Below are 26,011 nucleotides of genomic sequence, written 5' to 3'. Positions count from 1 at the left end.
CCTTAAAGCTCATCAGTCCCGCTACTTAAGCTCTCCCCACACAATGATGCCGACCTTCCCCTGTTTATCTCCTGTGTGTTTGTTTGCTCCATTTTGCTTTGTGTATCAACCTTCTTAATGTTTAGACTCTTTTGCCCCTGTTTTGTCTGCCTTTAATACCTGACCTCTGCCTGTTTCTCGTTTTCTGGTTACCCTGGCTCCGGTTTTGACCCTCGCCTGTTTACTGGTTTGATTTGGAAACTTTCGTAATCTAGTTAAAGTGACTGTGCGTATTTGTCTCGTCACAAACAATGTGAGTAAGTTTTGTCCTCGTTGCACGCTAAGAAAAACGTTTGCCTTGTGTGGTTTAGAGAGGACCTCAGCGGGCTAACAATATGCCCAACTGGCACCAAACTCTTTCTCTGATGGTGCTTTGAGTGATCTGCTCTGAGTGATCTGCTCAGGCTCTCTAGGGTATGAGAGGCAGAGGTCGTCATCTGTCCAAGTTTGTCTGTTTTTTTGGTGGTGCTGTCGCATTCGCTCGCTCTGTCTTTCACTACCAGCAGCTTTTTGAGTGTGTGGTTTCTTCTACTCATTGACATGACTCCTCTGTAGCTGTCGTCCCAAATGCAGACTTCATCTCACAAATTTTGCACAGTGCCTAAACTGGTCAAGGTGTTTGGCTTTGTGACCAGAGCACCTGACGTTGTCTCCATCTTAGAAAATAGAGAAAACATGAACACTGCGTTGTGGCGGTTGCTTGTCATTCCCTGTGATTCGCTTGATAATGCGATATTGTGATAGTACGGTTATTGCAACAGCCCTATGGACATGTCGGAAAAAACTAGCTGGCTAACTCGCTAATACTAGAATAATAAAAACACATATTTTTTTATTTGTGTCAGGCTGTTTTTTCTCATTTCAGTTCCCAGATAACAGATATGATGCTTACTGTTGTTTGATCTATCTCCTTTAAGTCAGACACACATGGTGCTCATTTTTCACTGTAGCAGCACAGGCATAAGCTAGCACAAGCACACATTTAAAAAGACAAGTGGTACAACGGAATGCAGACTGTATCTCTGTTTATTTCCTCCAGCCAAAAATACTGTTAATGGTGCGTTATACAAATGACCAGCTATCTTACCAAAGCTTATTGTAATGGCAGAGCACAGAGCATCACTTCACTCCTCAGCTCTTTTCTCTAGAGATGCCTCAGCACAGTCATGCCAACTATATATCAATTACACTGACAGCTTAGTGTTCTCAGCAGGCCTCATGTCAGTCTCTCTCTCTCCCACTCTCTATATATCTATACCTGTCGTCTCACAAAACTTAACTACTAGCTCCTCTTTCCCTCTCAGCCAGTGGGCAGCGCCAGTTAGGCAACATATTCTGTACATAACGGAGGGCTCAGCCTAAACCCCAGTCATTTTATACAGAGCACAGAGAAGGGTTTCTGCATGGGCTGGTTGGAAAACTGTCACACATGACATAAGATGCAGGTGGGGGGGTTATATTCTCTACTGCTATCTTTCAGATGGATGCATCTTTAAAAGAAAATGACATGTAAGAGTAAAACTCATCTTGGCAAACATTTGTTTATTCCACCAGGAGCACAATAATGTAAAGACAGAGGGGGAACTTTTGAAACAGTCATAATCCGAAACTTAGGGCTTTGTTTGCCTGTGGAGGCAGGAGACATTGGCTTTCACTATAGCCTCCTCCGTTCTCCCGGCTGTAAAAATGAACGTACTCTCTACAGGCAATCATGGAAATAATCGTGGACTCTGGCAAACCGCAGCATGCCACTGTCATGAAAAATGTCATGAATTCGAGCCAAAATACCAAACCAATCTCTTTAAGTCACAGGGATCCACATGACTCACATGAATTTCCAACGATTTCTCAGTATGCCCAGGCTTGTCCCGGCCCAGTGGGTCTCCATGGCAACAGCCCATTATATGCCGGCCTCATTGTCATCTTGCATCGGTCACGGTGGGGCACAAACACACCCAAAGCTTTCTGAATCACTGAAAGAGAAGGTGGGCCACTTTGGACCTGTGCGTTGCCTCTGTAAAAAAAAAACTCTCTGTTTGTGCATCTGTAAATTGAATCAGAAGCTGAAATCTACAGTTTATTTGATAGAAACTCTCTGAATGAAACCCGTTCAACCATTTATGAACCTCTCAAAACTTTCATTGGTATTCTGATGATGCTTACCAGAGCAGTAACAGAACAGTAAATGCCAATTTAGCCTTGAGTGAGTGTGCAAGTCAGCAGCAGAATGAGCTAGAGAGAGCATTAGTGGCTGAGCAAGTAAACAAATGACTGTATGAAGAAGTGAGTGAATGAGTGAGTGTGTCAGGGGGTGAGTGACTGAATGGGGAATGGTATAACAAGGGAAACGAGGGGTGAGCGAGCAAGTACACAAGTGAACAAGTGAATGAATGAGTGAGTGACAATGTGGTTAAATAGGCAAATAAGTACACAAGCAAATTGAAGGCAAGTATGCAAGTGAGTGTCCAGACAGAGTTTGTGGTCAGAGGATTTTGGAAACGCTTCTGCTTCTTGTTTACACTGGTATGTGCATGCCCAGTGTACAAGCATGGTCATGTGATATGCATTTTCAGACATGGATCAATATTATTTGTGATTCATAGAAAAATGCTTCTTTTGGACGGATACTTTTTTCGGCAAGTCAGTAAGTGAATGAATAAGTGAGTGTATGAATTAATGAGCCCATTTTGTAAATATATGCAAGTCAATGCATGACTTGGCGAGCAGGTGTGCAAGTTGGCGAGTGCATGGCCAGGCAGTGAGCAAGCAAGGGGGCAAGAAAGCCAATGACTTAGTGAATAAGTGAGTCAGTGAGTGAGTAAATGAGTAAGCGTGTGACTGAATAAGTGAATGAGTAAGTACATGTCCAGGCATATGAGTAAGCAAGCAAGAAAGGATGGGAGTCAACATGTGAGCCAATGACTGAGTGAATAAGTGAGTGAGTGAGTGAGTGACTGAGCAAGTGCATGAGCAGGTATATGAGTGAGCATGCAGGGCAGCATGCAAGTCAGCAAGTGAGTGTATGACTGAGTGAATAAGTGGGCAAGTGAGTGAGTGAGTAAGCATGTGAGTAAATGAGTGAGTTCATGACCAGGCATATGAGTAAGCGAGCAAGGAAGTACGCATGTCAGTAAGTGAGTGAGCGAGTGACTGAACAAGTGAATGAGTGAGCGCATTACCAGCCACATGAGTGAGCGAGTAAAGGAGTATGGAAGTTCGCAAGTGAGCGATTGACTGAGTGAAAGGGTGAGTGAGTGAGCAACAGAAATAGAGAGCACGAGAGCAGGAAGAGGAGAAGGAGCATAAAGTGAGAAGAGAAGCTGATGTGCCTATTCACAGCACAGTGAGGCTCAAAGTGTCGAGATGCGACTCTATCATTAAAGCAATGTTAATTGCAGGGCAGATCTCATATTACCATATCTGCACACACATGCAGCATAGGAGACGGGTCACGTGGGTGGGCTTTGTCTGAAGTGAGAGAAGCACAATGCTGGCTGTGGATACAGCTCAGCCATGCCCATGTCTGCATCAATAGAAATCTCTTCTCACCGGAGCTTCAAACGTTTGAGGGCAAGATAGGTCTTCTGAGTGCTCCTCTAATATGGCACCATAAAGACAATGTTGTCTACATTTTGAAAGCAGCCTTGTATTCAGTCCATCTTCAATTGCATGCAGTTTCGTTATAGGCTGCTAGATTTATCCTTCAGTTACTGCGTTAGCTACAACATAATAGTTTCAGGAACCTCAAAGACCAGGGAAGCTAAAGTTTCAAAGGAGTCCTCTCAAACTTTCGATGATTAATATATCAGTCAGGTCTTGCATGTAGCAATCCTGAATCTAAGCCAAGTGAAAGAAAAACTGCCACACAAAAAAGAAAAGCCATGCATCAAAACTTTGCTTTTGCTTTCCACAAAACTTCTGCACGAGTAATGCAGTTGGAAAGGCCGAGCACAAAAGTCAATACCAAAAAGTTCCCCAATTACTGAGAGAGTCTCTCAGGGCAACACCCTGATGGCCAGTCGTACACGATTTCTGTTCTCTGCTCTATAGGCTTGGTGCGCTTTGGACTTTTTACAGAACATCTTCAAACTGAATACTACACCCCATGCCAAGGGATCTCTCTCTGTCTTTTTCCTTCTTACAGTCAGAGTGGCCTTTAGTACACAACAAATAGTCTGGGTCACTCTTATGGGTCCCTTAAATAAACTCTATGTATGAATTCAATTCAATACAATTTTTATAAAATTCAGCGAAAACAAGGAAAGTGACTCACAACAAAGACTGAGACACACAACACTATTCCAGCCAAATAGAAGAGGAGACCCAGGGAAGATTGAATCTCAGCTCTAAAGATGATTCAAGCACAGTGGAATTATTTAGATTCATGTATAAATCAAAATGTTATGCTATGTAACACTACTTAGGCCGGTAGCCAGCATGCTACCACAGAGGTAGCGATGTTTGTTGAGGCCAGTGATCAGCATGCCACCACCACGGTAACGATGCTAAACCCGCAATAGATAGATGTTAGAAGAGGCCAGTGGCCGACATGTTAACAGCATGGTATCAATGATGGATGGCATGATAACATCTTGGTAGCGATGTTAGATGAGGCCGGTGGCCGGCGCATTAACAACCGTGGTAGTGTGTTGGACGAGGCTGCTGGTTGGCGTGCTAACATCGAGGTAGCAATGTTGGATAAAGGTGCGATGTTGGAACTGTTAGCTTGTTTATTTTTCCATTTTGGAATGTATAATAGTAACATAATAGTTTTTTGGGTTTTTTTTCTGTATCACATTCTGCACCCCCTCTACATCCTCTACCTACAATGTTAAATGTTTCTGTAATGAATGCACTTTGAGTCAATCTGAAGACGTATTCAGTGTGAAGTGCATTATTCAGCCTACACAGTGCACTACATAGGGAGCATGGAGCCTTTTTAGATTCCCCCATGAACATTAGCTAGAATAGTCTTTGTGTGAACTCCAGCAACAAACAAGTGACATTTAAATGAGGCGAGAGACCGTAATGATGACTTGTATGACCTGCATTTTGTTGTCTCAACTGACAGCCAGAAGCTGTTTTTTCTGTTTTGTTTTTCAGGCCCGGGTGATTAATGACACTTCAATGCCACCGTGTCTTGTCTGCTGCTACTACGTCCTTATGGAGGACATAAAAACAACGTAGGCCATTGTTGTTATACTTGATGCTCGTTCATTTGTAGACATGACACAATACTTACACTAAGTGGTTACCTACAAATGTTTAACAGACATATTTAAAAAAGAAGAATCTAATATATAATATCATTCTTGCCATGGGGATAGGTAAGAGGTCCAAAGCAACTTCAGTAGCTTGCGTATAAGGCAGCAGACACTGCCTGTTCTGCCCATTACCATGTACACTTAAACATGGTCAATTGTGCTCTACTTCACTCCCAGATCATCAGGATTTAAACTCTTTAGACCTTTAGACAAGTAAATCGTGTGAGGGTTTCACTTAAATATCTTTAAAGGAGAATGTACACAATGTCTACACAGAAGTTATATAACATTTGATGCAGATGCAGTTTTACACCCAATTTACAAGTCTATGATTTGGCCAACTAAAGAGCTGGGGTTAGCTTTTAGCCTAGCATGGGTACCTGCTTGCTTTCCCTGCTTTTCCTTCCTCATGCCCCATCACGCAAAGCCGCCATTACAAAGACTAGTTTATTAACCCTTTTTTGAGTTTTGCCATGTGTCATGTGCTGCTTTCCACTGTTATCGATGCACAATTGTGGTGAAGACTGTGTCAGAAAATTGACTACAACTATTCAAAAACAGCCCTACTCTGACAAGTGCTAGATGGGCTTTCTTGATTGAGCCAAGACCATAAAGATAAGATAAGATAAGATAAGATAGTCCTTTATTAGAAATTCCCAGTGTAACAGCAGAAAGGGATAGCAAGACACTCAGTTACAAAAAAATTGGATAAATAATTTACACTATATACACACAATATAAATAAGAATTAAAAGAGCAATAACAATACTATTTACAGCAAAAGACTCTTAATTGCACATGGGGGGGGGGGGGGGGGGGGGGATATTGCACATAGTATTCCCTGAACATGAACATGTGTGTGTAGTTAAGTGTGTGTGTATGTGGTCCGCTGGGAGCAGTGCTGGTTGTGCAGTCTGACGGCAGCAGGAAGGAAGGACCTGCAATACCGCTCCTTCACACACTTGGGGTGAAGCAGCCTGTCGCTAAAGGAGCTGCCCAGTGCTGCCAGAGTCTCATGCATGGGGTGGGAGCTGTTCTCCAGCATGGATGCCAGCTTGGCTGTCATCCTCCTGTCTCCCACCACCTGCACTGCGTCTAAGAAGCACCCCAGGACAGAGCCGGCCCTCTTTATGAGTTTGTCCAGTCTCTTCTTATCTGCCGTTGAGATGCTACTGCCCCAGCAGACCACTCCATAAAAGATGGCAGATGCCACCACTGTGTCGAAGAACGTCCTCAGGAGAGCTCCCTGCACTCCAAAGGACCTCAATCTCCTCAGCAGGTAGAGTCTGCTCTGGCCTTTCTTGTAGAGTGCAGCAGTGTTGACTGACCAGTCCAGTTTGTTGTTCAGATGAACACCCAGGTATTTATAAGAGTCCACACTCTCGATGTTCATACCCTGGATGTTCACTGATGGAGGGGGGTGTCTGCACCTGCGGAAATCCACCACCAGTTCTTTGGTCTTTCCAGCGTTTATCTGAAGGTGGTTCTGCAGACACCAGTCCACAAAGTCCTGAATAAGTTCTCTGTACTCGCTGTCCTCCACATTGGATATGAGGCCGACGGTTGCTGAGTCATCAGAGAACTTCTGGAGGTGACAGGTCGGTGAGCTGTACATGAAGTCAGCAGTGTACAGGGTGAAGAGGAACGGTGCCAAGACCGTTCCTTGAGGGGCTCCTGTGCTGCTGACCACCAAGTCAGAGACACAGTCCCGTGCCCTCACATACTGTGGTCGGTTGGTGAGATAGTCTAGTATCCAGTTTGACAGGTGACTGTCCACTCCACAATGTCCCAACTTGTCCTTTAGAAGCCCTGGCTGTATGGTGTTAAAAGCACTGGAGAAATCGAAGAAGGTGATCCTCACAGTGCTGCCGGGCTTCTCCAGGTGAGAAAGAGCTCTGTGTAGAAGATAGATGACAGCATCATCCACCCTGACACCAGGCTGGTAGGCGAACTGAAGAGGGTCCATGGATGGGCTCACCAGAGGGCGGATGTGGTTGAGGACCAGCCTCTCCAGTGACTTCATCAGATGGGAAGTCAGTGCCACCGGCCTGTAGCCGTTTAGGTCCTTTGGGTGCTGTGTTTTGGGCACAGGTACCACACAAGATGTTTTCCACAGCTGTGGTACTCTTCCCAGTTTCAGGCTTATGTTGAACATATGCTCAACTACCCTGCACAGCTGATCAGCGCAGGACTTGAGGAGCCTGGCACTGATTCCATCAGGACCTGTAGCTTTCTTAGGCTTGATCTTCCTCAGCTCATTTCTCACCTGTTGTTGTGAAGGACAGGTTGGAGCACGGGGGCTGGGTGCTGGAATGTGTGAATGGGTGGTTGATGCTGCCAGACGATGAGCCATTAGGGGATGATGATGGTGATGATTGTGAGCCAAAAGTTCTGAGAGAAGAAGAAGGGGGAGGGCAGCATGATGGTAGTGCTGCTGAGTGGGGATACAGCAGGGGTGTCTGTGTGGGGGCAGGGCTAGACTAAAATCAGTTAAGACTGTTATGTAACAGTTTGGAGTTTTTGGAATTGGCCCGTTTAACAGGCCTGTTTTGGTTAGTCCGGATTTTTTTTTCATGAACAGACAACACTGAGGTTCTATGTACTGAACTCTTTGTATTGAACTACACCAAGGTAAATGCAGTTTTACATTCTACACAGCAAATTTGCAAACGTTAAATCAACACTCTTTAAACAGCCTATGGTTCTCCTTTCTGATTTAGCACTTTGCAAATTTGCTGATTTAATGATGCAAATTTAATGATAGTTAATGTTAATTTCGATACCTGTGATACATTCAGAAAAACTTAACTTAAAAAATATCATATCGTCACATTGCTCACCCCTAGCACACAGTACAAGGTCATTCATAATGATTTAGCCTGTACCTCACTTTGATCGATCTGTCAGCCCCTGTAGTTCTACAGTACTCTTCGACAACATGCAAGAAGCGATGTGTTTGGCTCGCTCGCTTTGACTTGACAAGTGTTGCAAATTACAACGGATCTGACACCATTAGGCAAGGAGGTAGCAATCTAGCTTATGCCGGAGCGGCCCGTTAGACGAGTTGCGAGTTCTGCTGAGAAACATCAAAAGCGCACATGCTCATTGTATGTCCCGTACTACGCAAAAGGAGCTCATTAAAATCGTGCAAAAAGAAAAAAAAAAAAAAGAAAAAAAAAAACACGTTAATGCTTTCCAAGCTTTTCCTTGCCGTGTTTAGACATTGAGTTAAGCCCACTATTAGTGCATATTAAGTCCTCCTCTGATTCTGCTAATATATTCACGCAGGCCGCGAAAGCTTGTCTTATTATTACACCTTCACATCAAAGACACCACCCGCCATCCTGCAAAGGCTTGGCCCAATCTTGAGGGGGAGACGAGGTAAATCGCACTGTGTTAATGTGCCATTTAAATGCAAAGAGCTATTCCGTTAGTGCTGGTTAGTGCGGCTTTTTTTGTGGTGCCTGCCTGCTCAGGAGCAAGCTCATCAGAGGTAGCTCATTGTGTGCAAGATGGTGAACTGCTTTCTTAGCGCAAGGGGGCCTTTTGATCTTCTGGTCTGTCTAAAATTTTGAAGTGCACCAAACCATGGCTCCTGGGTGATGAGATTATGAGAGGTGGTGTCATTTAAATGAGCCTCACTTAAAGGGACCATTCTCAACATTTCCCTTCATTCATTTCAGTCATTTTGTCTTTTCTCTGTTGTCTGCCCATTCTATCAGCTCCACTGACCATATAGGAGCACTTTGTTTTTTTTCTATAATTACAGACTGTAGTCCATCTGTTTCTCTGCATACTTTGTTAGCCTCCTCGACGCTCTGACTCTGACTTAATTTAAACTGAAACAGTGCCAGAGCTACAGATAAAGGAATACAGCAAACATTTAACCATCCTAAATGTTTGCTTATGCAACAATAAGTTTTATAGTACACCAGGCAATGCCAGGACAGATGATTACAGCTGACTAATCAAATAACACTTGCCATCAGAAAGCCTATTTCAGATAACAAAGCGAAAAGGTGCTGAAGCGAAAGGAGGAGCAAGCTCGAACCATAAGTCTTCTTATTTGAATTGTCGATTCCACCTTAAATGAGGCAGCATTTAAAAAAAATGCTGCACAGGTGCCAGAATGTAGCTGCTCAGTATTTTAATGTGGAACAAGAACTATACCCAGGTGGCCAATGCTAGGCCACAGAGGCTAAACCTCTAAACAGCAGTTTTAATTTTGCCACATCAGCCCAGTATAAATGTATAACGTTATCTGACTCACTGTGACCAGATTGACGCTACATACACGTGCTCTACTTCATTTCATAAAGCATGAACATCTCAGAAATGGCTGGCACACTGTAGGTATAACACAGATGCTGCTGTTAGCCTCGGCACACAGCCTCCATCAACCCAGCAGGAGCTAGACAGGCAGCACTGCTTCTTCTGTCATGCGAAGTCATGTGAAAACCAGGCAAGAGTAAGAACACAATGCTTTCTCTATGGTTAACCAATAGTGTATTGGTTGTACCTAACATACAGTAGAATGAATTACATAAATAAATAAAGATGTAAATGAATGAATGGATATATATATATATATATATATATATATATATATATATATATATATATATACACACATATATATATATATATATATATATAAAGTAGAAATACACGACTACAGAAACAAATAAATCTATTCATATATATACTATACATATATACTATATATACTAAACATCTATCTAATTATTTATGTTATGCATTTATGTATGCACTTTTGGCAAACAGATGTGTTATAATTTTTGCATTATGATTTTGTTTTTGTTTTTGTTTTGGCATGCTTTGTTCTTTATAATTTATAACGTTTATTTGGGTTCATACTAGTGCTAATAAATTAATTAATACCTATATCATAAATAAATAAATAGGAGAATTAATTTAATTAAGTTTAAGCAGTTTATTAGCAAACTTTACTGATTCATAACTTAAGTATGAGTCTTCAGACCACAGTGAGAGGAACTGAAAGACTATGTCATGCAGTGTCCAGGTAGGATCACTAAAGCAGCGAGACTTAGCCTACCAGTCAAGTTTTGGCATCAAACCCAAAGCAACTTTCCAATCTAGCAAGCAAGGAAACAAACAATGGATGGTCAAACTGCAGGGTACATGATTAAAAACAACAACAGGGCCTAACTGTTTAATCACCTTAAATCCAAAAGCAACTGTCTGATCAGCAGACTGCTGTTATCAGGGCCTCGAAGTTGTGTAGATTAAAACTCTGAGGCTCAACACACAGTTTCACCATAATCACACATAATCACACTGCCAGTAAGACTGAATATAGGGATAACAAAATATCTCTCCCTCTCTCTCTCTCTCTCTATCTCTCCCTCTCTCTTCCTCTCTCTCCGCAGTTCCGCCTCATTCACATGCTGGCCGTATGTCGACGAGGATCGATAGTATTGAGCTGGTACTGCCCAATAAACTAAGCTGTTGTCTCAATTGGAGTCTCTTTAGCGGCTTTGAAGGAATTTAGCCCCCTAGATAAGTGCCGAGGCTGGACATCTACTCTCTGTGAAATGTCAACACAAAATGCCGCCAACGTGTCTGCTTTTTCAGTTGTTCTTAAGATCCAGCCGACATCTCTTCAGGCTCCTGTGGAGGACGGAGCTGAGTCGAGGTGATGCGCAGATATCAGCCGCAGGAATAGAAATGCTTTGATGGTGACCACAAATAATGTGCAGCTGGGGAAAAAATGTCCACCATTGCTTGCTCAGTAAAGTCATGATTAATTTTTTCATGACCATCTTCCAATCTTCCTTTTAGCACTAGTAATTAACCCTTTAGCAAGTATCAAGCACCAGTGGGATTCGCCGTACCTGGTCCCTGGTTGGTACGGTCCCACCAGTGGGATTGGGACGTCTTCTAACATGATGCAACAATCAGCTTCAATTCCACAAATTTATCTAATCTGCTTCCCCCATCGCACAGCATTCTCTACAACACTGCCAAAACACAGCAACACCTGAGTTAATCAACATACGACAGCCATACAGGTAACACATTTGCTCGTTTTAAGCTCTGAGCTTGTTTAAACTCAAGATACACTTGTTTCCCTTGTTGTTCGCTAAAACAGCTTATTTGCTTTGCCTTTGATCATGTAACCACTCCGTCACATAAACTCAGTAGTACATTTCTGACAACATTTAGTGCTGAATTTCCCTATCCACCTTAAATGGTGCAGAAGCAGGTGCCAGAATGTAACTATGGCGCTGTTTTAAGGTGGAATATCAACTTCATGCTGCGTATTAGAGAAAACATGGCAAACTTAGCATTGTTTATATCTTTAAATTGATCATTTCAAACTTTTTATAACAGTCATATCCAGTAAATACCCGAACCAGGTCATGAAATGTCAGTCCTTTATAAAAACACACAGAAAATCTATATAAATAAATATACCACAGTATTCATGATCTGGTCTGGTCTATGCAGTTACTGCCTGTTGATTCCCCACATTGAGCTGCTGAGTAATGAGTAATGATTATGGAACTCCTCACTGCTTTCTGCCAAAAGATCTCACTCTGTGTAGACCATCATGTGCCTTTGGGGCTGGGGGTTGTCTTTCCTTGGTCCATGTTTAGTAGTTACTAACCACTGCAACTGGGAACACCCCAGCAGACCCACTGTTTTGACCCAGTTGTGACCCAGTTGCTGTTTGGCCCTTGTCAAAGTGGCTGAGATCCTTATACTTGCCCATTTTTACCTGCCTTCAACACATCAAATTCAAGAACTGTCAGTTCACTTGTGTAAAATATCCTACCCCTTTACAGTTGCCACTATAACCAGATAATCCATGTTATTCACAATGTTAACCATCTACTTGTGGTTTTAATGTTTTGTTGGTGTACATATTACAATCTAGTTTTTAAGCTTTCTATCACTACAGAATTTGGAGGCCTTCACATGATTATTGTTCAGTTTAATCTGCCTGTCACGTTAGGCCTGGTTTAAAAACTTCACTCAATAAACTAACTCAATTAACTTTCAAAATAATTGGCAGATGGCCCAAAGCGGTCCAGCGGAATAAGGTAATACTGTAAGCCATTGGCAACCGGGGCATAGAGAGAGCACAATTGGCCTTGCTCTTTCCAGGGTGGGTCTCTATAGAGATCGCAATTTCTTCTTATATCGCTCCAGTGCAATGCAGGTCAGCCATCAGAGCTGGCAACACATTGCTTACCTTTGAGCATGTTGGTTGCCTAGTGGCGTTGCATCAGCAGCAGTTTGGAAAAAGAGGCTTGACTGTCGAAAGAAACGTGTTTTAGCATTGCATGTGATAGGGGGAGAATATGTATGGGTTGGGTAATTGGTGACCCAAATTGGAGAGAAAATGGGTAATTTACTAATGTTTTTACTAATGTAATGGTTGTGCCAGCCCTAATGAAGAGCTCAAACTTAAGCTGTGTCCCGCGTGGGAAAAGCTGAAGCACGGCAGGTTTGTGCGCGCCTCAGCAAGAACCGGGAGGAGATGCAATCAGCACAGACCCGTCCAGGACCCCAGCGACTCGAGTGTGGAAGCCAATGGCGAGTAAGGGAAAAGCCTCGAGCACAGGATCATCGTTTGTTTGCGTGACAAAAAAAACAATGAACGGCGGACTTTGCTAATGCCACTTCAGCACAACAGAGAAAAAGAAACCCTGCCTGTGACATGCTGCCACTTGCTTAAGCAAGCAAACCTCCCGTTAATTACTTTATTCCCATATCATCATTACGCTTTCAAGCTTGGGTTAGAGCATTTTTGTTGTTGTTTCTTTTTCTCTCTGAAGTTCACTCCTAATGTTCTCCCTCACGTCAGGGATTAGTGTCAAACGGATGCACATTTGTCCAAACGCTGCAAATTTACAAAAAGTATAATCCTCCCTGACTAAGACAAGGTCACTGTCACGCAGCACTTTAGCTGTGTCAGGAATAATTTAATTGGGAGCATGGTGGATGTAGAATAGCAGGAGTGTAATTCTCTGACCTTGTAAAGATTTGTTAAGAAATGATAAATCATAAAATCTCAAACTACAGGTCAACAATTTGTTAAAACAGTTAATATTTGCAAATGCTGTAAACAGCATGGGTGTACAATCTGTAGTGATGCCACAGCTATCAGTGTCTGGAAGTCAACGTTGCTCTTTCTCAGTGGGTAGGACAGTCGTACCTGATCTTCTCCACCCATTACTTAGCACGAAAGTAGTCAGTGTGTCTGTCTGTTAGCTGACATCACAGAATTGGCAGTTAGCATTCTGCTCCAAGCATGTAGAGCTGCCCAATCAGGTTTCATTAGTGGCTGTTTAAAAGAGATGCAGTGACTAGTTTCACGTAACGCAGAGGATGCATGTGCTATGTGTTAGACTTCACCCTCCCAGCACTGGTAGAACTAGCTAGTGGGTGTTAAATGATCATGGTGAAACTCAGAGTCCCACCTACGTATCAGTGTATCAGTGATCCACCTTTCAATACAGCAAAAATAAAGAGTTAATTGAGTTCTTAACTTGTACTTAAGTTCATATATTAATGTTGTTTACATGCATGCTCACTTAGAGCTGCATTACCCAGCATGATCTCAGAAAGCATGTACCATATGCAGACATTATGTTATTATCAAGGAAATATATATTTTTTTTATTAGACTCTAAAATAGTGTTTAGATTATATGGGGAATTAGATCTGCAGGAGATTTGATGTGGTGGTTATGACAAAAAGACCTTGATTCATGTTACTTTTGGAACCTATAACTCAATGTGAGTTGATAAAACACTCTGATATTGTCATGATCCACTCGGTCTGACAATGACGGGAGAACACTCGCAGGGGATGGACCGAAGCGAGGAGTTTATTGATAACAATAAACCATAAACAAAACAGAAATGCAGCACCAATTACTAGGGATAAGGAAGAACTAAACAAAACTGTGACAAACTGTACTGGGCAAACAAAAGAACACACCTGGGGCTGGTGAGGCACAAGGGCTGTGCTAGCTGCCAGGGCTGAGCCAATATCGCTACTCAGAAACAAACTTCCAAGCCGAGCTTGGGAAAACTAAGAACTAGAACATAAAGAGTAGCGCTAGTCAGGCGCATTGAACTTACTAGACTTGAGAGCGTGAGGAGTCAGCCGCCAAACCTAGACGACTGATCCGGTCCAACAATGAGGAGAGCTAACTGCTGAAGCAAGAACAGAACCGAAGAAGCCTGGCGAGAGATCGCCGCAGACCTGCAGTAGCTCCCTAATGGACCCTGAGATGAGAACTGCCTAGCTAGTTAGCTTCCCCTGCTAAGCTAGCTAGGTAGAGAGAGAGAGAGAATCCTCTTGTCCAAGGATGCACTCTACAGACCAGATCGGTGAATACTGAGTCTATACCATTAATTGAATAACCTGGATGCATGTGGCACACTAAGGGTAATCCTCAGCAACCAGCAGCTCGCCCTAGCCCTACTTAAATACACCAGCCCACAGGTGTAACACATTAACCAAACAAAGAATAGTCACATGACAAACAAAACCAGAAACCAAAATGGCGACAAGGGGTTTCAACCCAAAAGTCCATTTCAACATAAAAGTCCTTTCCTTTAAATAAACCCGACATGGTTCGGTAACAAATAGTTCATCTCTTCCTGTGAGCCGTGGACCGGGACCGCCTTTGGGGCGGGCGCGGGCGTGACAGAAATAAATATCTGATGATGGTTTGAGAAAATACTTTTATGGAGTTGGTTTACATCTACAATCTGAAAAATCTGAAGATACACAAGAGCAAAATCATCATTTCTGACCTGTAGTGCCAAATCCTAACTGAATACATTAAAAAATATGAATACACAAATGTGACTTAAGGGAACTATTCACTTAGTATAGTTTCTAAAGTGGACTATAGACATTGGCATGTATGGAAACAAACTGGGAATTTGGAGTTTGTCCATAAAAATAAGTGCATATTTCATTGCCTGTGGATCAGGGTGATAAATCAGCTTATTCAAGTTAATTTGGAGTGCAGCTGAGGGAATCCAAAGCCTGGAATCTCAAGCTTCCGTGCCACTATGTTCCGCTGAGATGCCTGCCAGCTGCCCAACACAGAGAAGTGCATTGTGGGAAACAGGTGTGAAGAGTGAAAGAGGCTCATTTCAAAACTCACCCCGCGTAAGGTCAGAGGGCACGTAGGGCCAGCTGGAGGTCCGCACCAGCTGCCAGTCGAAGTCGTCCTCCTGCCCATGCCTGTACTCGCACAGGTTGGCGTCCGAGTCCTCCTCAAATGTGCAGCCTGCTGCAGAGAGAGAACAACAGGCGTCACACATTAGGCATGGTGCCAAAAGATTTATATTTATCTGCTCTATTTATCAAAATGTAGCATTAATTAGAATGGGTGTTCACAAATATTTCAATGTATATCATCTGCAGAACGGTGTGGGGAACAGTGAGCTCTACATGAAGGCCTGATCAGACCAAATATTCTGACCATTCTACCTTATGACTTCAGTTCTTTGAAATAAAAATTAAACATCTAAACCACTTTGACAAGAACCAAAACTGTGATGGCTAAATGAATAGGTCAGACCATCTCCAAAACATCAGTCAGGTCTTGTGGGGGTTTTCTGGCATGCAGTGGCCAGTACAGAAGGGACAGAATAACCAGTGCACCCAGCGACAGGGTCATGGGCACCTAAGGCTCACTGATGTGATCCATGTGAGGCCCCACCTCACAACTCACAGGACTTGAAGGATCTGCTGTGAACGTCTTGGCACCAGATTGCACAGGACACCTTCAGAGGTATTGTGAAGTCCATGTCTTGAATGGTCTGCACTACTGTGGCAGCACAAGGACGGCCTATTCAGTATTAGGCAGGTGGTGGTAATGTTATGGGTGAAGGTCTACATTACTAACATCAAATTTTCCACAATTTCCTCCCCAGTTTAGTTATGCACAATTCTCATTCCCTAGCTAGGACTTCCCTGTAACGCACCATATTACCAGTGCCAGGAAGGTGAATGCTGGCACATGCTACCGCCATGTCACATGAACCCAACCAGCCACCTCATCATCGCTGGACAGCTGAACACACTTGGAGGAGAATGTTAGGTGCCAGTTCTGTTACATTAGCTAACAGTCAGCCACGCTGGCTAGCACCTCAATGAGTGATGAGGGAGAGCGAGGGCTATCCTACCCACACAGACAGAGTGAGGCCAATTATGTTAAATACATTTAATAAACAGAAACTTTGCAGATCTGTGGCCCCCTTACCACTCCCCTGGAGCATCCCAGGGGTCACAGCCTCCTGTTTGGGAACTGCTGGTCTAACATGTTCAAATGTAAAATTGTGCTTTATTCACGATGTTGACTGAGAGTGTGTGGTATTTTGTTCTGGGCAAATCTTGCATTGTGGGGGCTGTGAGGACCGAAGGGCGACTATGGACAAGCAAGAAATCAGTGGAAACTGTCATTGTGCGTGGGATTGCTCTCATTTTCAACTGCAGTGAGGATTTCTTAAATCCTATTACTTGGGTCAGGCATTAATCAATTACTCATGCTCATGGCCACTGTTACTGAAGTAACCAATGCTCATCAGAACCGAAGATAATAAAAAGTCTTAAACTGCCTGAACTCGAAACAGAGCTATTCCTGCAGTTACTTTTCAGTGAAAGGCACCTTTCTAATAATGACTGCTTCCTCAGGACTGCCGTAATTTAATGTTAAGCACAAAAGTGCTGCTCCCACTGCTGCCATAATTCCTGTAATCTTTCAGGGGTTTCTGTAGAGGGGGGCTGTTCGTGTCATTTGTGAAGCGCGCAGGCTAATCAGCCGCACCAAAACTAAGGACACAAACAAAACCGGCACGACTTTGCCTCTGTCTCCGTAAGTTTTTGCGGAAGGAGAGATATCATTCCAGCCCGAAACTGCTTGACTTTAATACACCCACACCCACATAAACCCTCCAGCTAAAAGCTTCTGTTTTCCCCTTTCCCTTTGTGTTTTGCCTAATTGCACCTAATACCTAACACCTAATTGGCCTGCTAGCTCCAGAGCTGTCCAGCCAGTCGACTGCCTATGTCCATTCCCGTCTAAGTGCTGCTATTTCCTCCAATCAGGCTCTAGTATGTAGATGATGGGGTGGTGAGGGGGCACCAGATTGCTGTGGGATGACAGGATATGGTGCCACACCGGGTAGCTACAGACAGTTAATGTGTGATTCACATAAGCCTGGTAGGCCAGGAATAACACTAAGCTCTTCAGATCAATGTTAACATATCTGTAGGCTGGTGCTCTATCTCTTGCTTCCTGCTTCGGTCAGAATGGCTGGATTGGACAAACAGACTTGTGCTTATCTGTCTTGTTGAAATTAACAGATACACAAATGCTCAATGCACAAATATAGAACACAAATACAAACACTGTTACAAGAAGTGTCACAAAAACATGTCAGTACGTACTATTAATAATTAAAGTACTAATTGCATAATCTACTTATTATTTCAATGATTAATTGAGTAATGACAGCTAAAAAAACCAAAACCAAAAAAGACAAACAACAGACTAGGTAGCACAAATGCATATAAATAGGTGTGTCGTTCTAGTTGTTTCCTACTATAAGAGAGCGAGAGATCAATAGAAGAACCTGGATTAACTGATTAATCTGATTAATTGATTAAGTTGGGTTAATCTATTGAGGAAGTCTAGTAAATTATATAGTGACAGCCACGATAGATACATTCAGCAATATACATACTAATATTAACAATCATTTAGATGAGGTGGGATGTGAAAGTCAATAACTCCCAATTAGTTGAAGTTAATCAATTAACCAAGTAATCGATTATTTTAAGAGCCCTAACTGCCATTAAGATTAACAAATTAATTAAAAAGAATTGATTAATTGGGTTTAATCAATCGATTATGACAGCCATTCACAATAATGTTGTTACTGATATTTACAAGAATATAGATCAAGTATACTGTTGTAAAAGTGTTAGATCCTTGAGAAACCTTTTTTGAGGAACCCTCAGGTTAATCCAGGTTAAGTGATTAATTGAGGGTAAATAATTAATTAAATCAAACCATATAAATTATTTAGATTTTTTCTATGACTTAGATCTTTCAGGCCCATATAAGGACTTCCGGCTCATTTGTGTTCATTTTGTGTTCATGTGTTGCACCTGAGACTGGGAGCATTTAAAGACCTCCCTCCAGCTAGTCACTGCCATGATTTGAATCTCCACAGGTTTGTGGCTGATCCTGTTAGCTGGTATCTTGTTCTGTTCAAGTTGTTTTCAAGTCTGTTTGTCGCGTCCAGTTCGTGCTCCCTGGCGGCTCAAGCTCACAAGGCAGTTTCACAGCATACTCAGGTTGGGCTTGCCCTGTGATCTAGTTCAGGCAGCTGGTTCTCCAGCTACCCCTTTGTTTTACGTAGAGTGTGGCTCTAGTTCTCAGTTCTGGTTTTCCTTTAGTACTGCCCAAGCACGATCCCTGTGGTTTCCCAAGCGAGGCTTGTGGTTTTCGCTTGTACCCTTCCCACGTTCTGGTCTCAGTAGTTCATGGATCTATCCCCTGTCGCTCCCTGCTCCTCCCAGTCCCAGGTTTATTGTTTTCACCGTTTTGTTTGTCACGTTGTGTTTGAGTTTCCCCTTAGACTGCTGTTCATTGGTTTCACTGCACCTTATTTTGTATCCCTGTTGTGTTTTAAAAAATCTTGCTTAGTTCCATCTCTGCGAGTGTTCTTCCCGTCTTTGTCTGACCGCACTCGTCATGACAACCACTATTTAACTGCTCCATGAGGTCAGTCGTTTTTGGCTTCAGTCCGATCAGCTCTCCAAAAGCTACCATATTAAAAAAACAAATGGGGTTGCAGCAGAGTCCGACTTGGTTGCACAATATGAGAGAACCTGAAATTGGCATGAAATAGTGGATAAAAAGGTGGTTTGTACATTGGGTACAGCACTCACCTAACGCACTAGCACCTGAAAAGACATACAGGCGCAAGAACTCCTCCTCACGTGCAGTAATTTCACCAAACACATCAAGAGTTAAATTCTTAATTGAACTTTTTGGAAAAGAAAGCGTTTAGATGAATCAACAAAATAATCGATCGATTAATCGACTCGATTATTATTGGCAGCTCTAATATACATGTACATAATACACATCATTAGTGGTAGCTCTAATATATATATATATATATATATATATATATATATGTATATATATATATATATATATATATAATTGTTGTGCATATAGACATAGATAGACAGTTAATGACATTTAACTGTATACCATTGACGTAAATGAACTGATCATGTTTGATATCAACAGCATTACAGATATAGATATTCCAACGACATAGATCAGGTGGGAAATGAGCGTCACTGTCATTAACTGCCACTGAGCTCTCTTCAGCCCGTCTGCCTCCAGTCCGAAGCAGTCTGTCTCCATTGCTAACTCTGTCAGAGTCTCGGCCAAGACAATTAAGCCAAAGCTGTCAAGGTGCCTAAAGGAGGAGTTGGAAGAGGGAGAGGACCATTACAAAACTGGCTGTTTTAACTCGGCGTAGAGGAAAGACAAGCTTATACAACGACAGTACATAATCTTCCACGCGCCTCTGCAGCTGCCAGCCAGCAGGGGAGGGGGGGAAAGCTGGATTTGGGCACTCTGTTCAGTCCTCTCTGAGTCAAGTCAATGAGATGATACACATAGCTTTAAAGCTTTGGAGTGAAAGCCAGCTCGAGCTCGGGGTGGGGTGTGGAGGAGGACGGGGGACGGGGTTTGTCTTCATGAGGCAGGGGAAGCAATTGTGGTGGCAGGACAGCTGGCAGTGCCACACACACCCACCAGAGTGGCAGCCAGGAGCTTCTAACACACACCGACTTATACAAACACATCCTGCAGAAAAACTCTTTTATCAACTTTTTCTGCCAAGTTACAAGTGCTGCAGTGTATCTCTAGCGTGTGCACACACGCACAGACACACACACACACACACACACACACACACACACACCAAAAATGGCACCAAAGACACTCTTTTTCTTTTTTACTCATTCTCTCTCTCTCTCTCTCTCTCTCACTCTCTCCCCCTCTTTTTCCCTCGTCTTTTCTTTTTACTCCTCCTGAGATGAGTCACTCTCTCACCTCATTCTCTCTTTCCTTCACTCTCAACACCTTTCTCTCTCTTTTTTCTCTTACTCTCTCACCCCCTTCCCTCTCACCACCTTTCCACTCTCTCACTCGCTCTCTTTCCTTTTTACTCATTCGCTTTCGCTCTCTCTCCCTCACCCTCTTTTTGATTTAATCTCACTCTCGTCCCCCTTCACTTTCGCTCACTCTCTCCTCCTCTTCCCACACTCTGTCCTCTTGCTTCTTCTCTCACTCCATTTACTCTCTCCCTTGCTCCCCTGCTCATTCCCACACTCCCATTACCTCTCTTTCACTCGCTCTCTTTCTATTTCCCTTCACTCTCTCTCACGCATCCTCTAGTTCCTTCACTCTCTTTCATCCTCCTTTTACTCTCTTGATCACTCCCTCCTCTCTCTCTCTCTCTCTCTCTCTCTCTCTCTTGCTTTCATTCCCTCACATTCACACTGCAAAAAGAAAACAACTAATTTCCGCTTCCACCAAGTATCAGGATGAGTGTTGCAGTGTAGCTTGAGAAAACACACACACACACACACACTCCTATCACCTTCGGTTACCATCAAATTAAGTATCAAAAGATAAGCACACACACTCACATTCTAAGGTGACACTACAAAGTTTGCTCTCCTGCTTATGTTTTGTGCTCTGGGACAGTTCCCTTTCCCTCTACACACATACACACACACACACTCAGACCAAATGCTGTGTGATATCTGTGGTCTCTTGACGGTATGATCAAATTACAGTGGGCAGATCCAGGGCTGGGTGTGAAAGGAGGAGGCTGTCAGCATGCCAGGTTTCACACACACACACAAACACACCATTGCGTGTGTGTGTGAGAGAGAGACAGACTATGCAGCAGAGCCCGGGTTTGATTCCCTATCCATCTGTTAAAGGAATAATCCAGTGTTTCTAACATAACATCTATCTTCCACATCTGTAGCATACAGACAGTAACTCTCACACATTTCACTGCACTTAGAAAAGAGCAGCCCGTCTGCTGACTGAAAACACACACACAACAGAATCCAGTCAATAATGCCCATATTTTTACCAGGACATTTTTACAGAGCTCCAAGTGGCACTGCCACTATGATCAGAGGATCGCTGGTTTAAATCCTGTGTCATGCTTCTTGCCATCAGCAACCGGAGTCAGAGAGAGCACAATCTGCCTTGCTCTCTGAGAGGTGGGCTGATGGCATACACTAGTGTGATGTTGGTAAGCACAGGCACCTGCATCTGTTAGCTGTTGTATCGGAGCTGGGGAGCTGCACTTTCCTCCTCGTGACTACCTATTCATGCTGCATCAGTCGCAGTTCGAAAAAAGGCGGTGGCTGACATCACGTGTAGTCACACATATAGTACTTCACACATAGTACTTAGGGCGTGGTTCTTGCTTTTGTTACATTGTATATAGTTAATCCAGTTAGTTTGAGTCTCTCTATACTTAACACTGATTGGTTTGTAGAAAGGTGTGCAGCCTTTCCCCCCAAAAAAAACTGATTCATTTCATCGCCAACAAACTGCTAATATAATAGCATTACTACCAGCAGCACCAACAGCAAGCGCAACATGAGACTAGTTGTCTTAAAGTCCCAAAAGGAACATCATCATTCAACAACATACATCATTGCAGACAGATATAACCAACCCATTTTTACTTCTTTTCCGGTTCTTTTTTTTCTTCTATTGTTTATTTCCTTTTATCGATGGCCTGCCTTAAATTTTTTTTTAAACTGTTTTGAAATCATAACTATCCAAAGAAGTGTTTTCACATCACAAACAAACCAAACCATGGTTCAGTTTCATCCAGACCATGACCACTTCTATGGGTCAGCCAAAATTTTGGGAATTGATGTTGAATGATTAGTTCTGGCATCCCAAAGGTGTTGTATGGAGCCCCATTTCTCTAGAGAATACAATCCCACTGCTCCACAGCCCAAAGCTGACTTTCATAATCTTCTAATCAACCCTTGGAACTGGGCATGGTGACCTCTGCTTAATGTGCCACTGCCCCACAGTTTCCCACTCTCCATATGCTGTATGTGGATCCTCAAGTAGTTCAGTTGACTAATTAGAAGGAGGGTCCACAAACAGTGTGCTATATAACACAGCCATTAATGGTGTATTTCTTTGCAGGGATAGCAGCACCATAATGGAGAAGGATGCTTTCCTGTTGTATCAAATGCTGGGACGTTCTTGCTTTCTCCAGAGCTGTCAGCTAATTCTGGAGTCCTCCGCTTTGTTTTTCCTGCTGACGAGCAAGTCCAAGTCCCCTGACGTGAACACAAACACATGCAGACAGCATCTGTCCCTTTGCCATGGCCTGGAATCGCTCATGTTTTCACTGCCGGGGAGGTAGCCGAGTTTTTGATTGACTGGTGTTCAAATGCTGTGTGTGTGTGTATGTGTGTGTTCACAGTATGCTGAGAGGATGAGCATTTGGTTTTGTGGAGGAAGTGATACCATCAGACACATTCCACTGATCTCACTCATTAGCACTGTTCTTCCCCCATGCCACCCCCTAATGCCATCTCACACACACGCACACCTCCACATGATTTTACTCCTCAATGTCAGTGCATGTGTGAATTGGCTATATGGCTATAGTGGGTGCATTTTATCTACTGTACTAAATTACACCACATGTCCCATATTTTAACGGGCACGGAAAGGTCATGGAAAACAGTTTGACATTGTTGTGTAAACACTGCTAATGTGTCCAATGAATGGTGTCTACCATTCACTTCTCAAGCCAATCCATGCACATTATGCAGCACAAAAAAAACCATTTGCAAATGTCTGCAAAATCAGCTTACAATCTGTTCCACTTTCGGAATAGGTCATACAGAGTGTTTTAGACCATATTGTTTTTTTGAATGAGACACAATACAGGCCAGCAAATTAGATCAGAGCTAATTTGCATATTTACAGTCTTGAAGGGCCCACGTTCAAAGACCCTAATAGGCTGTAGTATGTAAACAATGTAACATCACTCCCCACTTTCAAGATATAAGTAGTGTTTTAGCCCAGACTGTTATTTGAACACACCACAAAACAGGACAGCCAATCAGACCAGAGATGCATTGCTTTACTCTAAAGGATAAATAGAGGTTGAAAAATGTGGTAGTGTAAACATGAATCTTGACTTGTTGGTTCATAAAAATGTCATAAATGGATTACAGGTAACAAATAAAATAAATGTAAGAGAGGCTGGAATATGGTCCGGATGAATTATGAACCGTATATAAAAGCTAATACATTTAAATAAGTGGACTCTAGAGAAAATAAAGGGATATGGGCTCCTTAAGTAGTAGAATTTTGTATTATTTTACTGCCTACATGCTGCAGAAATATTGCCTCTGGCACTGATGTCACCGCAACAAATAACGCTACTGATCTTCCATCCCCTTTTACATCTAAACTGATTCCCTTTGCGTTTCCAAACCAGGAACAGATGGGGAAAAACTTTGTGCATTGTACATTATTTTGGCATCGTCATTACAACACATCACAAGGTGTTTCATGTTAGTTTTTTGGCTCTACATTCCATGCAATGCCCAGAGGACATGGACAGGAGGGTCAGTCCGCAATTTAGGGAGAGATGAGAAAAACAATCTATATGAAAACTGGGGCCTTTTTGTTATTGTCTTTTTCCCTGCAGCAGTGATACACAAAGTAGTATAAAAAAGAGCATCAACCATCAACATTTCCCAGAAGAGACGGTTCGTCCAAATGCCAAATGCAATAACAGGAATGAAAATGAACTGTGTCAGATTAACCCCTTTAAGGTTTGCCCGTTTTTCATATCTAGGCTAAATATAAAAACTTTTATTACAAATAACCATAGAGTTTTAAAGGTTCAGGTGTGGCAGGTGGGTGTACTACAGCATTTAAATAATAGTTTAAAGACTAGGCATGCACTGACTCAAGTACACACCCACAAATGTACTGAACTTACTGACCCAATCATATATATACACTCACCAAGCAATTTAGGACACTTGTCAGGCAAGAACAGAAAGCTGAGGCTACAGTAGGCTCACCACAACTGGAAAGTTCTGATACATCTTTTTGTAGAGTCAGAATCTGGTGCCAACAGCATGAAGCCAATCTGCCTTGTGTCAACAGTCTAGGATGGTGGAGGTGGTTTAATGGTGTTTCTTTGGCCCACTTTGGACCCAATAACACCAATCAATTATCGCTTGAATGCCACAGTCTGAGAGTTGTTGCTGACCATGTGCATCCCTTCATGTCCACAACTGACCCATCTTCTTCTTCACAACGGCTACTTCTTCTGACAAAGCAGAAGTCATGTCATGTGCACATGACAATGAGTTCAATGTTCTTTAGTGCCTTCACAGTCACCGGATGTGAATCCAATTAAACACCTTTGGGATGTGACAAAATGGGAGTTTCACAGCATGAAAAAGTGAATATGCAGGAATTGCACGACACAATCAAGTTAACATGGACCTAAATCTCCAACGAAAGTTTCCAACATCTTCTGGAACCCATATCACGAAGAATCGAGGCAAAATTGTTTGTCTCGTACTGAGATGGGTTTGTTTGCGATTCCTTTTGTGATCCAATTGATTGGGACTTTGTGAAAAGAAAAAGGCCTTGATACGCTTGCATTTCACTTTCATCAGTCTCATCAGTCATGAGTTTAGCACTCATCAGTGCTAAACAGGAACAGAAAGAGACAAATACTGAGGTCAGCTGCAGCCGGCTTCCCTTCAGGTTCACTCAACTGAGTTTGGCTTAATTTATTGCTTCATGTTGGAGAAATGAAAAAGAAAAAAATAAATAAACTGACAGTTTGGAAACAACTGTGAATTTATGCAGCAATTTAACATTTAGGCACACACTGCTTTGTATAAAGGCACTAAGCGTCACTGAGTGGCTTTTAAACTCATTTAAACTCAAAACTTGCTCAAGCGAACTTTCAACCATGCACAATGTGCTGTCCCATCTGGTTTGTAGTTGCAGTCATTTAGCAGCATCTTCAGCTCAGTCACCCTTCGAAGTACTGGTGTTACAGATTCTGTAGCGGGCTTTTTTACTACTGCTTATCTCAAACGTGAAATAATCCCACAATGCCCACATGTTTATGTAAAAATACAGCTTGATGGTGTCAATGTCTTCTACTGCCAATACGGTTACAGTCTTTAAGTGCCTGTACAGTATCAGTATTGTTGCAACACTAGTTGCATAATAAAAAAAGGTAAAAAGGTGTGTTTTCATGGCTAGGAATAGGTTAAGGGGTAATAAGTGGTAGTGGTGTAATGATACACTCAGCCCACGATACGATATACAATGTTAAATTCTGATTCAATATTCAGATTCCCATATATTATACATGCTGAGAGACAGGAGGAGTGTCACATGACAATAATTTGTATTGTATTTTGTTGTATTTTTGGCATTCATACAATATCTAATTTTAGATTCTGATTAAAGTTTTAAATCCCTTAAAAACAGTTTTTTGTAAATATTTATAAACGATAAGTAGACATTCTTTATACAAGCTTTTAACTAA

The 26,011-nt window shown here is 42.5% G+C and overlaps 1 protein-coding gene across 2 annotated transcripts in view; it reads right to left on the bottom strand.

Annotated features, from left to right (window-relative positions):
• The window catches only part of ptprua (protein tyrosine phosphatase receptor type Ua), a 313,419-nt gene that overhangs the window by 202,891 nt on the left and 84,517 nt on the right, over positions 1-26,011 (bottom strand). For both annotated transcript variants that reach the window (XM_072675423.1, XM_072675424.1), the window contains exon 2: positions 15,481-15,609. In XM_072675423.1, coding sequence (XP_072531524.1) covers positions 15,481-15,609 — 129 coding nt within the window. The remainder of the gene's footprint in view (positions 1-15,480; positions 15,610-26,011) is intronic.

This window comes from Salminus brasiliensis, chromosome 3 (assembly GCF_030463535.1).
Source record: "Salminus brasiliensis chromosome 3, fSalBra1.hap2, whole genome shotgun sequence".
NCBI classification, from domain to species: Eukaryota; Metazoa; Chordata; class Actinopteri; order Characiformes; family Bryconidae; genus Salminus; species Salminus brasiliensis.
The sequence above is the reverse complement of the archived record's forward strand: the minus strand, read 5'-3'. Positions and strand labels throughout refer to the sequence as shown.